Genomic DNA, 14,506 nt, shown 5'->3' on the forward strand with positions numbered 1-14,506 from the left:
CACATCCCAAGCTCAGTGTTTCTTACTGGGACAATGAATTCCACCCAGCAAAAGAAGTTTCCGTGTTGCATCTCTGTATAGAGCACAAAGAGAATGGCTTAATTGAACTTACGCAGATGATACCAAACGTGCTGAACTGTGTATGAATGAGGAGAGGCTGGAACTGGAGCAGCTCGTGCTGGGACTTTCCCTGCTCAGGCGAGACAGTAGAGATGAGGACAGCCGAGGTTTACACAGGAACTAAGTGACATCCCACTTTTCTTATGTTCTGTTGTATTTGTACTGCCGCATTGATGGAAAAATTCCAGAGCCTTCTAATACATTTTTGTTCCTCCTAATCATTATGTTTCTGCACCAAAAAAATGTGTGTGGGGGCGCCTGGGTGGCTCAGTTGGTTAAGCGTCTGACTTCAGCTCAGGTCACGATCTCACGGTCCGCGAGTTCGAGCCCCACATCGGGCTCTGGGCTGATGGCTCAGAGCCTGGGTCCTGCTTCCAATTCTGTGTCTCCCTCTCTCTCTCTCTCTCTCTCTCTCTCTGCCCCTCCTCCATTCATGCTCTGTCTCTCTCTGTCTCAAAAATAAATAAACTTAAAAAAAAAAAATGTGTGTGTGTGTGTGTGTGTGTGTATATATATATATATATATATATATATATATATATAGTTTGTCATAGGTTACACTGTGTGGATATTAAACCAACAATTTATGACAATCTGCTACATAAATAAACTGCTCATCCCTTATATGAGAATATACTCAGAGCCATGACAAAAAAATCAGTTAGCAGAACTGATTTTTGAATATCTACGTATTAAATTCTCAGCAAGGTAAGGGACATAGAAATAGAGCGTGGGTTCCTGCTGTCATACGAAGGATGAGAAGGTTATTTAAGAGTGTGACTTGAGGGGTACCTGGGTGGCTCAGTCGGTTAAGCGTCCAACTTCAGCTCAGGTCAGGATCTCACAGCTCGTGAGTTTGAGCCCCACATCGAGCTATGTGCTGACAGCTCAGAGCCTGGAGCCTGCTTCAGATTCTCTGTCTCCCTCTCTCTGTCCCTCCTCTGTTTGCTCTCTCTCAAAAACAAATAAACACTAAAAAAATATTTTTTAAAAAAGAAGAGTGTGACTGGAAAAGAAATGAAAGTTGCTTTAAGAGTTTTGTTTTGTTCTGCTTTGTTTACTCAATATGTTAGAACTGTATGATAGCGATATTACTTTGCTACCCTGAGATGTTGAGACAATGGTTTTCCTTTGCAATTTGATTTCCCTTTGAAAATGTTAAATCTATGCCACCTGAGGGCACTGTTGCTTATGAAATAGGAGTCGGGGCGAGTATCATGTTCTCATTTGTTTGTGATATTGTTTTTGCTATTTCCTGTGCACTTGCCATAGAGCTTCTTATGTTTGGTGGCCCCAAGCTTTTGCCTTTCTTTCAAAAGAAGGATGTTGTTTTCCAATAAATTTATTTAGCTTAAGCTGTTGGATACTTACTAACTTAATGTACTAAGTGTTACTATGAATTGCTAAAATCTTCGTAAGGTCTAAGTCAATAAATGACAATATAAAATGATAAGGAAGCACAATAGAAATCCTAAATGATCATTTTTCCCCACTGATTAATCCCTCTTCCAGTTTTGTCCATCATGGAACCATCCTGGACTGTGAGGAGAAGGACTGGGACTTCTCGATGAATCTCAATGTCCGCAGCATGTACCTGATGATCAAGGCATTTCTTCCTAAAGTAAGGACCACCATCACTATGATAAGTAGGTCTCCACACTGGGCATCCAGAAAGGGTCCTTACCTTTCTGTTCTGAAGAGTGACAGTAGCTACCACAATGACTAACCCATACTGAACATTTATATCAAGACACTTAATACAAACTCACTTAACCTTCCAGTTAAGAAATATTCAAGAAGTATTAAGAACTTTCTTTATGCAAGTCTCCATTCTGGGTGCAGAAGACTCATCAGAAAAACAAGTCCTTTCTATGAGAGAGATCTCACTTTTGGGGAGTGAGACAGGATAACATAATTAAATAAACATATAACTCCGGGAGTGGTTAGAAGTACTATGAAGAAGGAGCACCTGGGTGGCTTAGTAGGTTGAGTGTCTAAATCTTGATTTCAGCTAGGGTCGTGATCTCATGGTTCATGAGTTTGAGCCCCACTTCGGGCTCTGCACTGACAGTGTGGGGCCTGCTGGGAATTCTCTGTCTCCCTCTCTCTCTACCCCTCCCCTGCTCATGCTTGCTCACTCTCTCTCAAAAATAAATACACTTAAAAAAAAAAGTGCTAGGAAGAAAAAGAAGCTAGGATATCAATAAAGTCCAGGGTGCCTCACTGATAAGCTGAAATTTTCATGGAGGTCCAAGTGAAATGAGGGAGCTAACCATTGAGGTATATGAGGTAGAGGGTCCCAGAGAGAGGGATAGCAAGGAGGTACATGGGACCAGAAGAATGGGATAAGGTAGGTACTACTTTATCACATCCACTGTACAGAGGATAAAACTGGGAGGTGAGGTAACTTGCCCAAGGTCACATAACTAGCAAGTGGTTAGAGCCGGGATTTGAACCCTGGAGGTTAGGCCCCTTCTTGAATTTCATTGTCTAGGCACATGCTGTCAGATGGATGTACCTCATTGCTTTTCTGTTCCTTGAGTATTCTTCTTGCACTCCTGTTTTTAACTGAGCCACAGAGGTACCAGAGAGGTGAGAGACAGTATGTGCTAAAGAGAGAGCATTCTTCCTGAATCTGCTACCCTGGAATTCCACAGCTTTTCCACAACTCATTAATACTTTTCATTTTGTTTTACAAACAAGCATTACATGCCTTTTGATGAAAAGCACAAGCTAGGCGTTCTCGGAGAGGGAGTGTAAATATGGAAAAGATTGAGTTCAAATGAACTTGTAAGCCGATAATGAGCACAGGCTCAGACAATGAAAGGGATTGACTGTGTACAGAACCGGCTCAGTCCAAGGCTGCAAACTGAACCCTAGTGAAATGCAGAGGAGCCGTTCTTCTCTTCCATCCCGGCTGGATTAGATGGCAGACGTATTGAATGCTGCCAACCCAGTGCAGGAGAAGAGCTTTTTAAAGGCAAGGCAGGGCTGATGCTTTGCTCTGAACATTCAACATAATGTCAAAAAGGATCCCAGGTCACTTAGGTGGCTCAGTAGGTTAAGCATCCGACTTCAGCTCCGATCATGATTTCACCGTTCGTGGGTTCAAGCCCCATGTCAGGCTCTGTGCTGACAGCTCAGGGCCTGGAGCCTGCTTTGGATTCTGTGTCTCCCTCTCTCCCTCTTTCTCTACCTGTCTCTCTCTCTCTCTCTCAAAAATAAGTAATAAACATTAAAAAAAGAAAAAAAGAAGAAGGATCCAGGTGAATGTTGAAAGGAAAACTAGAAAAACTGACTTCATAACAAAGGAATTTGTTTCAATCTACTTGTTTAGTGCTTAGAAAGGATCTCTTAGTGGTTCCATGGGATATGGGACTAGCAAATTGTTTTTTTAAATGTTTATTTATTTTTGAGAGAGAGAGGGGTGGAGAGGGGCAGAGAGAGGGAGACAGGGGATCTGAAGCCGTCTCTCTGCTGATAGCAGAGAGCCTGACATGGGGCTCCAACCCACGAACTATGAGATCACCACACAAGCCGAAGTCAGATGTTTGACTGAGCCACACAGGTGCCCCTAGCAAATTTATTTTTAATGTAAATTTCATTTTTTTGTTTATTCGGAGTTCATAAGAATCTGTTATTTGGAACCCTGATTATTTTTTTGAAGCCTGATCCTTAACCTATGATTGGGAGAGAAGCCAAGGCTGTGGTAAAAGGAGAAAACTTAGATCATAGTGGGTAAGATTATCACATGTGCAAAAACAGCCTACTTCATGTCTGCAATGCTTGACAAATAATGAGTGAAGGGAGCAGGCATGGGGTATGGTCCAGCGGCACTGAAATTCAAACTTGTCAGTAAATGTTAACTTTCGAAATATCAAACACTAACTTGCAAATTAGTGAGTTTTCCTATAATTTAAAGCATCTTAACAATAATCCATATGAGCCACTAAACTCATTTGTAAAAAATCCCAAGAGATATTATTGACTGGGATGGGCAGTGAGAAGAAGTCAGTGCCACTTATTAAAGTGACAGTAACCAACCTGACCCTGGATTTCAAACTCTGGCATCACAGCCTGAACTCTGCCCCTACTTCACCATGTGCCGTGGGAAATGACACTTGTACTATATTCTATTTAAAATGAGGATGAGATGGGGTACCTGGGTGGCTCAGTCAGTTAGGTGTTCAACACTTGGTTTCATCTCAGGTCATGATCTGATGGTTTACAAGATTGAGCCTCACATCAGGCTCCACGCTGACATCATGGAGACTGCTTGGGATGCTCTCTCTCCCTCTCTCCGCCCCTCCCCTGCTTGCTCACTCTCTTTCTCTGAAAATAAATAAGCTAACTTTAAAAAAATAAAATGAGTGGGGCACCTGGGTGGCTCAGTCGGTTGAGCGTCCAACTTCGGCTCAGGTCATGATCTCACAGTTCGTGGGTTCAAGCCCCACATCAGGCTCTCTGCTGACCTCTTGCTCAGAGCCTGGAGCCTGCTTCAGATTCTGTGTCTCCCTCTCTCTGCCCCTCCCCCGCTCATGCTTTGTCTCACTCTGTTTCTCAAAAATAAATAAATGTTAAAAAATAAAATGAGAGGGGCCCCTGGGTGGCTCAGTCGGTTAAGCGTCCGACTTCGGCTCAGGTCGTGATCTCATGGTCCATGAGTTCGAGCCCCGCGTCGGGCTCTGTGCTGACAGCTCAGAGCCCAGAGCCTGTTTCAGATTCTGTGTCTCCCTCTCTCTGACCCTCCCCCGTTCATGCTCTGTCTCTCTCTGTCTCAAAAATAAATAAACGTTAAAAAAAAAAAAGTTTAAAAAAATAAAATAAAATGAGGATGAGAGATTACACAATCCCTTCCAGACCTAATTGGGATCTTCTGGGTTCATTAACAATGATGCACATACAACAGGTTAGAACTTTCCAGGGGAAGTCAGGATTTGGAGTCTAGGCAGATCTGAAAAGTCAGGTGGTCAAGACATAGGAACACTTGTAGGAAATTTTTGATCATGGATAGACACACAGAAAACCGTTCCAAAACTGGAATATGAGTCAAAAGGCAAAGAACAAGCTGAAAATACTGTAAGAAGAAGTCAGTGCAAAATCCAAAGTCAGGGAAGTCTTGGATATGTGGAGGTTTTTCCCCTTTGCTGTATCTTAAAAGATTCTCTAGTACATAGAGATGCTCTAGCAAGTATTTGTTGAATGAATAAATGAATCTAGGTTGTCAGTCCAGGTAGAGGTGAGACATGGAATCATCAAAGAGCCAAGAACCCAAGGTCTGCCAGGTTTAAGAGCTGAGTTCAGTGGAGATAGAAAAGCTAGGTAGGTAGGACTGACTAGATCAACAGCTGGAGGAAATTTTCAGAGCTCTTTCTTAGCCCCTGCCTGAGCTTCTGGGAGGTCAGTCCCATATAGAATTACTACATACCAGGCACTTCACTTTATACTTGCCAAGTGATATTTGCCAGAGCGGGACGTTGCATGGGGAGCCAGGAACAGCATCCACACCATACCAGCAGGTACTGAGCTGGTGTTGAGAAAACAGCGTGGAAGGGTGCTGAGCATGGACTGAGGGCTCTAGATCCAGCAGACAGACCTGGCTGAATGGATAGCACAAGTGTTAAGGGACAGCACTAGCACCTCCTAGGTGACTGTATTCCAAAGTTTTGCCTGAGGAATTATAGCATTTCCGGTGATTAGAGACTGAACTTACTTAGTAGCTCATCTTTATGTATTCTTCTGTAATGTATGTATTCTATAGGTATTAAAATGGATTATATATGACAATGATAGCTCAATGAAACTGGAACAAAACTAAAAATAAGTAAAAACAGATTATTTGCTAAATTGGATAAGAAAGAATTATGTTAAGGCTTCGTTTCCAACACCATTATACTTTACTAATTTTCCTGGTCGTTTTTGTGAAGACCCCATCTCATTATGATCCTCTTTACCACATAGACAAACAAGTGGGGTTAAATATTTTCACCCCTACTGTGTCCTTGCCTTGATCGGGTCACCTCAGCCTCCCCTGTACCCTTTAATCCATCCAACACAATGCCTTAGGTTGTTGTAGATTCTCTGCTCTTGAGAACAAACAGTAACTAAGTATCAAAACAGAAAGTCAGGAGAATACCATGGGGAGATCTGCCATCTCACAGCCACATCCCTGGACCATCCAGTCACTCGCCCCCATCCCTATGCCTCTCTGACTGAAAGCTGCTGGAGAAGCTCACCGCAGCAGAAGTGACTTCTCTCCCTACCCTGACTATTGAGACTCTTTTCTTTTTAGAAACTCGTTCTTTGCTTGACTTTCATGGCATAGGATATCCTGCTTTTCCTTCCTCTGTTCTCTGGTGGTGGTCTTCCACTTCCTCTCAGCAGTTGTTTTAACTCTTCACCACTCTCTGTGTCCACCATTCCCCCCACTCAACCTTGTTCTTTACAGCCATCCTCCGGGCTTCTGATGTCAATGAGAAGGTAGTGCCCATCGAGTAGGAATTCTCTCCATGTCTCACTTCTTCATGGGTACCCACACTCTTGCACATACCTCCATGCCCTGAAAGCACACGTACTTATTATACTAAGTATAAATGTATACGAAAACATTTTTAATTCATAGCAGTTTTTCATTTATATATTCCTTTACGTCAGGGGCAGGGCCCAGCAATCTGCACTTTAAATTAGCCCCTCAAGAGATTTTGATTCATCACAGTGTTTGACCACCTACTGTCCTCCCTGTCTAGGAGGGACCCTCTTCAGACCTTCACACTTGGAATGGGGGAATTCTGAGGGAGGTGTTCTTAGGAAGCACTGCCCTCGATGAGGGAGGCAGGCCTCACTTCATGTAACTGTTTACCACGTCCTGCCCTTACCACCTCAACCTCCCCCCGCATAACTCACAGACATTGCTGCATCTCAGCTTTTCTCAGTCCTTTCTGAAATCACTGTATCACCTTCCAGTGGTCTCCTCTATGTCGTGCCACTATAATCTTAGAATTCCCCAAATCTAAACATGCCACTTCTCTGCATTAAGCCCCTCATTGTCACCACCACATTGCCTCCTGCGTAAAGCCCAAATTCCTAAATTTAGCCCCTGTTGGCCTCTGCAGCCTCATTCCTCCCACTCCGGGCATTCCAGCCAGACCCATCCCTTCCTCCCAGCTCTGTGCTAGAGGCTTTATACATGTGGCCCTCACTCCTTAAAACACCTTACTCTTTTATTTTTCTGAATTACACTCCAGTTTTCAAAAATCAGCCCACCTCCAATGCAAGCTGGTGCAGCCACTCTGGAAAACAGTGTGGAGGTTCCTCAAAAAACTAAAAATAGAACTACCCTAAGACCCAGCAATTGCACTACTAGGCATTTATTCACGGGATACAGGCGTGCTGTTTCAAAGGGACACATGCACCCCCATGTTTATAGCAGCACTATCAACAATAGCCAAAGTATGGAAAGAGCCCAAACGTCCATCGATGGATGAATGGATAAAGCAAATGTGGCATATATATACAATGGAGTATTACTCGGCAATCAAAAAGAATGAAATCTTGCCATTTGCAACTACGTGGATGGAACTGGAGGGTATTATGCTAAGTGAAATTAGTCAGAGAAAGACAAAAATCATATGACTTCACTCATATGAGGACTTTAAGAGACAAAACAGATGAACATAAGGGAAGGGAAACAAAAATAATATAAAAATGGGGAGGGGGGACAAAACAGAAGAGACTCATAAATATGGTGAACAAACTGAGGGTTGCTGGGGGGGTTGTGGGAGGGGGGATGGGCTAAATGGGGAAGGGACGGGATGGGCTAAATGGGGAAGGGACATTAAGGAATCTACTCCTGAAATCATTGTTTCACTATATGCTAGCTAATTTGGATGTAAATTTTAAAAAATTAAAAATTAAATTAAAAAAATAAATAAATAAAAAATAAATAAAATGCTTTTTCCTCCCTGGTGGAGGGGTGGGGGGGGGGGTAGTATCAGCCCACCTCTTTCCTCCTCAGGAGCCCTCCTCTGAGTCCTGAAGCCTAGTTTGGTCCCTTCCCACCACCGACCCCTCTCTGTAGAGGTCTCCACTGTTGTTGGATGCTGGTTATGTCAGCCCCCCCAGTCCCCTGGCAGCTCTCCTTAGGCAGAGAGTGTGTCATTTATCTTTGTATCTCCTGGACCTAGCACAGTAGGTGTTCAACAAATATATGTTGAATAAAGTAAGAACTTTCCAACATCGGGAGTACAAAGTAATAATTAATGTTCATTAACCTTCCATTCAGCTCAGAGTTTCTCCTTGGTCTTGCTGATGCTCCTGTGCCAAAGGAAGGCAGTAATCCCCCTGGGAAATGTTCCTGCCAGTGAGTGCGTCAGCATGCCATCAACTCCCAGCAGTGACTGGGTGAGGCTGTTAAGACGCTTAACCGTGCTTAATGTTAATAGCTAAGAAGATGGTTCTGCAAACCATAAGTAAATGCAGATCTTTTAAAGAGCTATTATTTTTATCTTGCAGAGTGGCATTTTTTAAATTTGTTTTTGTTTTGGCAGATGCTTGCACAGAAATCTGGCAACATTATCAACATGTCCTCTGTGGCTTCTAGCCTCAAAGGTAAGGTCCGTCTTCCTCTGGGAATCACGATGCACATACTCCAAAAACTTTATGACCTATATGGGTTTTCGGAACAAACATAGCAGGGATTATAAAACCCACACGTAATTTCAACACCACTTTTTAAAAAAAATTGTTATTAAGCTCCCTTCTATCAGCCCTTTCTGCCTTAGATGTAAACCAATTGTAACAAATAAGTTTGGTTTCATTTGCCCTTCCTCTAATCCCTTCCAGTGGATATGGAAATGGAAATCAAGTTGGAAGAAGGAAATATTTACCCATTTAATTAACCAAAAAAGATGTATTGAACACTGTGTGTCCCTGCCCAAAAGAATTCACACTGCAAAAGGAAGAGAGTCAGGCAGATGTAGGTCTTCTATAGCATGATAATATTACAACACAGGTTTGTGCAAAGTACTGGCACGATATGGGGGAGGGTAACAATTTGGGAAGTGCTTCACAAAGACGGTGGATCTCGGCCCTAAACAAGAGGTCAAGTTGAAGAGCCAGGATCGCAGTGCCATCTGGAATAATGTCAAATGTCACAGTCTGGCAGATGGGTTTGTGAGTTTAAAATGAAATCACTACTGCTGAGATAACATTCTTTCTCTTTGCAAGAACACACAGTGAGCCTGCATGAAGAGAGGAAGGTAGAGAAATGCCTCGGCCCCTTGACTTTTTGGTTTGGTTTTTGTTTTGTTGTTCTTTACCCTGATTGTCCTTTGGTGTCTTTTGGAATCTGCCCAAGTGTTCGACCAACTGACGATGAAAACCTAAGACCATTGCCATTACCTAAATGCAGCATCTCAACACCTAGGTCTCAACTGAGTTGGGCCAGTAATGATCTTATTTTCCCACACTCAGAAACTAGCCCCAGGAAGGGAGAAAACCTGATACCAAATTTAATTATTTCTTAAGTGTATTTATTTATTTTGAGAGAGAGAGAGAGGGTGAAGGGCAGAGAGAGGGAGAGAAAGAATCCCAAGCAGGCTCTGTGCTGTCAGTGCAGAGCCCAATGCGGGGCTCAAACTCACGAACCTAAATCGAGAGTCAGACACAACCGACTGAGCCAGCCAGGTGCCCCCTGAATCAAACTTTAAAAAGGATGGCATGGGAGGAAGTATGACAGTAGGTACCGAGGACAGTTATTTGTGTTCCCTTTCTAAAGGAGATTTTTTTGTTCCTTCAATGGTTAAACCTTCCTTTCATCCTCAGGAGTTGTGAACAGATGCGTGTACAGTACCACGAAGGCAGCCGTGATTGGCCTCACAAAGTCTGTGGCTGCAGATTTCATCCAGCAGGGCATCAGGTGCAACTGTGTTTGTCCAGGTGAGGTAGGCACAAAAGGGCTGTGCGCTTGTCCTTTCTGAACCCTGGTTCGCACTGTGAAACATATGCATAGAAGCTTGTTTACCACATGCTATATTGTGTCCTGTCATTAGGAAAAGCTCAAATGAAAAAGGGTCTAGGCTAAGATAACAGTCCAACGGTATGTTGGCAATGAGATTCTCAGTCATTAGGAATGAACCACAGATGCAAAGGGTTTAAATGGTATTCACACGTGTGTGGAACAACTCCAAATCTCGTGGCCAAGATAACTGACCAGAGTTTGGTGTTTTGGAGGTAGACCAGAGATGACCTTGTCAGGCGAAAGATGAAAAGTAGACCGTGTTCACTGGACCGCAGGAAGAAGGTAAGAGGAGCCTGCCAAAACACAGGGAGCTACTGAGTCTTATAAATCACCTGGGCTGACCCACAACCAAAAAGGAGAGATTAACACCTTCCTTTATGCTATAAAAAGGGGATCAGCAAACTATGACCTGCAGGTGGAATCTGGCCCGTCACCTGTTTAGTAAACACAGTCTTATTGTAACACACCCACACCTAGTTTGCCACATGTATGACTACAGGCAGAGTTGAGTAGTTGTGCCAGACCAAATGGTTCTCAAAACTAAGAATATTTCCTATCTGGCTTTTTACCAGGATGCATGCTGACCTCTCATATAAAGGAAAGAAGAAGAGAAGAACTTATTATTAGTAGAAAGGACATTCAGTCTGTCCAAACAAAAGCATTCTATAACTTCTTTTGTAGGAATAACTTCCCATTTTCTTAATGACTATGGGTATGTCTATTAAACAGATATGCCCTTTCACCTGGTTCCACTGACCCAAAATGAATACAGGTTGCCTAAGAAGAATTATTAACTTCTTCTCTAAAAAGGAATTAAATATCACATATCCAGAATCAAGCTTGCTCTCAGTGGTTCACAACTGGTACTGGGGGGTTGGGGAGAAGCAGCATTTCACAGTTACGTATGGAACTTTTCAAAACCTGAAGTGCATGCCAGAACTTGGGGAAAGAGTTGATGGGGAAAATTGTGTGTAGTTTGGAAAGTTCCACATGAGATTTTTATATAATCCACCATGGTCTCCCCTCAGGTTAAAAAACACTAACTCATTAGTTTAAAAGAGGAATGTGAAATACCTTTCAAGCTACAGAATTTCCATGACGGAGGTATTCTGTTTAATTTTTCTTGGATTAGAAATGTAAACATAGGTAACACCAAGAAAGAAGAAGATACAGAAGAGACAGTTTCACTGGGTTTTAACATACACGCTGGTGATACTTGACTCTAGCTATTTCTGGTGCCATTTACCCAGTGGAAAAAATGGAAAAATGATTTGGAAAATGTGGTTGTTTTAGCAGCTGGACTTTTCAGAAGTTTGGAAAATATATTATCAACCTGTGTGGGACAAGGAACGAGCTGTGACTCATGAGCCAGTCACAGCAGAAAACCTGACAAGGAGTGAGTGTGTCTGGGGTAGTGCTGCTGGTGGTATAGTCACACTGTTCAACACCAGCCTTGTGTAGACTATGGCATGCTATGTGGTCCGTGCCCTGGATGCAGTAGAGTTGGGACAATGGAATTAAGTAGAAGACATAGGCTTGCTCTATAGTTTCATTTAATAACCATTAATACCAGCCATATGAAAGACATGATGCTCCCTCGCCTGAGTGGTAAGAAGCTGTCAAAGTTGTATTTTAAAACTGGATTTTGAGGACATTGTTCAATGAAAGCTTACGACGTCTTGAGCATACTGTTGGTAGGACTGGGGACAGTAAGGAGGCTATGGACGAGGGAAGTGAGGAAAATATTACCAGAAAATGGGTACAAGTGACTCTTTGTTACACGGTTTCAGAAAGTTTATCAACATTATTGCCTGCAGTAATGTGGAAGGTAGAAAATGTTCCTAATGAACCAGGTGACCATATCTAGTAAAGACCGTTTCTACCCTGAGTGTCAAAAGTGCTGCCCACTTATGGTGAAATGTGAGAGGAAACAGGTAAGCTAAAGAAAGGGTGTAAACACAAAGGAGCCAGAACTTTCTGAATTTGAAGATTTCCACCCTCTCCAGAGAAATGACAAATGATGCTAAAATTAAGAAATGGTTGGGGCTCCTGGCTGGCTCAGTCGATAGAGCATACAACTCTTGATCTTGAGACTGTGAGTTCAAGCTCCAAGGTAGGTACAGAGATTACTTAAAAAAATAATTTTTTTTTAAAAGAAAATAAATGATTTCCTAGTAAACATCATCCCTATGGCACTCTCAGGAGCAGAGGATATGACTTTAAAATCACTTTTTATGACCTTAAAAATACCATGTGGTTGCCCAGAGTACTGTCAGCACCCCCCACCCCCCGCCAAAAGGCCCTCTAAACAGAATTTACAGATTACAAAAATTGACAGAAACTCTGGGAAAGTTGCTCTGTAGGAGCTTGAACCAAGCGGGATTTTCAAATGTTTAGTGTCATTCTTACTTTAAGTAATTCAAATTATATTTTTTATGAGAAACATGAAACAGTGGTTAAAAATAGGAATTTGAAACCAATGAAAATAGGCAAGATAATGAAGAAAATGTCGAGCCATCTAATTACTGAGGACCGTGACAGGCATGGCCCTGTCTGAGGATCCCCAGAGTGAACCTGACAGCAAAGAATGGTTTGGGGATCATTAAGGCAACCTAGGTTCTTTCACTGATGAAGTATTTATATGGCTGTATTTACATCTCAGGGTTGTTGTGAGGAGTAACTGAGATAATACATGTAAAAGTGCTGAAAATCCATAAAGTGTCATGCAGTGTAATGTGACTAAAATATATCTTGGGGATGCTTGTGTGACTCACCCAGAGTCCTTGCCTAATGTCACAAAGAATTATGGTCTCTGTGTGTGTGTTTTTAATGTTTATTCATTTATTTTGAGAGACAGAGGGAGGGAGGGAGGGGCAGAGAGAGAGAGGAGAGAGAATCCCAAGCAAGCTCAGTGTTACCAGCACAGAGCCCGATGCAGGCCTCAATCTCACAACCATGAGATCATGACCTAAGCTGAAATCAAAAGCCAGATGCTTAACTGACTGAGCCACCCAAGCACCCCTATGGTCTGTGTTTTTAGAAATCCTAAACACGGAGGTGAAATTATCATTGTAAGTCATGGGGAAGGATTTCATTGATGTATCATGTGGAAAGGAAGTTTAAAGTTTGTCAACTTCTTTTTCAATTTGAGTAATTAACCAAGCTGAATGTCCCCCTTTGATTTAGGAACAGTTGATACCCCATCTCTACAAGAAAGAATACAAGCCAGACCAAATCCTGAAGAGGTATATCTACTATTTTAAATGCAATTAAATCTTCTGGTTGAAAAATGTCCTCTTCCTTACCTAGAGTAGACAAATTCAGAGACAGACAGAAGGGCGGCTGCCAAGAGCTGGGAGAGGAGAGAACAGGGAGCTATTGGTTAATGGGTACAGAGTTTCAGTTTTGCAAGACGAAGAGAGTTCTAGAGATTTGTTGCACAATAACGTAAATGTACTTAACACTACTGAACTATACACTTAAAAATGGTTAAGATGGTAAATAACATGTGTATTTTACCACAATTTCAAAAAAAATTTTTTTTAAGCTCTCCTCTTAATTTTTTTATTTTAAATTTTTTTTTTTTTAACGTTTATTTATTTTTGAGACAGAGACAGAGCATGAACGGGGGAGGGTCAGAGAGAGAGGGAGACACAGAATCTGAAACAGGCTCCAGGCTCTGAGCTGTCAGCACAGAGCCCGACGTGGGGCTCGAACCCACGGACCGCGAGATCATGACCTGAGCCGAAGTCGGTCGCCCAACCGACTGAGCCACCCAGGCTCCCCAAAGCTCTCCTCTTTAATATGTATTTTGATCTGACACAGTATCTACAGGTTTTATTATAGACACAGTGTCTATAGGTTTTACTAGTTTGAGTAGCTTGGAAGTCATTCTAGTCCTACCTGGTCCACAATTAATGATATTCTCATATATCATGTATCATACATGATTAATCAAGGCAGCAAGCCAATGGTAACTCTATAGATTCCTCTTGCCTCAGACTTCCTGAAGGAGTTGCAAGTGAATTCAGACTTCACCTCCTATCACTGATATCTGGTGTGGTTTCTGATCTCAGGCACTGAGCTCTTTCCTGAAGAGACAGAAGACTGGAAGATTTGCAACCGCAGAAGAAGTAGCTCTCCTCTGTGTGTATTTGGCTTCTGATGAAGTAAGCACTGTTCTTCCCAGGGAGTTCATTATTCCTCATTTGGCCACAATTTGCTTATCAAAATAATGTCATTTTAGAGAGTTGCAACATATACAAGAGGTTGCATTTACAAGATAGGGATAAATTCTAATTTAATTTGCTCAAAGAAAGGCCACTTAGATCTGAGCCACCAACTCTTCCTTATTCAACTCTATGTGTC

General features: G+C 42.3%; 1 protein-coding gene across 2 annotated transcripts in view; it reads left to right on the forward strand.

Annotated features, from left to right (window-relative positions):
• The window catches only part of BDH2 (3-hydroxybutyrate dehydrogenase 2), a 28,519-nt gene that overhangs the window by 7,743 nt on the left and 6,270 nt on the right, over positions 1-14,506 (forward strand). For both annotated transcript variants that reach the window (XM_042935787.1, XM_042935786.1), the window contains 5 exons: positions 1,633-1,741; positions 8,667-8,727; positions 9,943-10,056; positions 13,325-13,383; positions 14,215-14,307. In XM_042935787.1, the coding sequence (XP_042791721.1) occupies positions 1,633-1,741; positions 8,667-8,727; positions 9,943-10,056; positions 13,325-13,383; positions 14,215-14,307 (436 nt within the window). The remainder of the gene's footprint in view (positions 1-1,632; positions 1,742-8,666; positions 8,728-9,942; positions 10,057-13,324; positions 13,384-14,214; positions 14,308-14,506) is intronic.

Source organism: Panthera leo, chromosome B1 (genome assembly GCF_018350215.1).
Source record: "Panthera leo isolate Ple1 chromosome B1, P.leo_Ple1_pat1.1, whole genome shotgun sequence".
Taxonomy (NCBI): Eukaryota; Metazoa; Chordata; class Mammalia; order Carnivora; family Felidae; genus Panthera; species Panthera leo.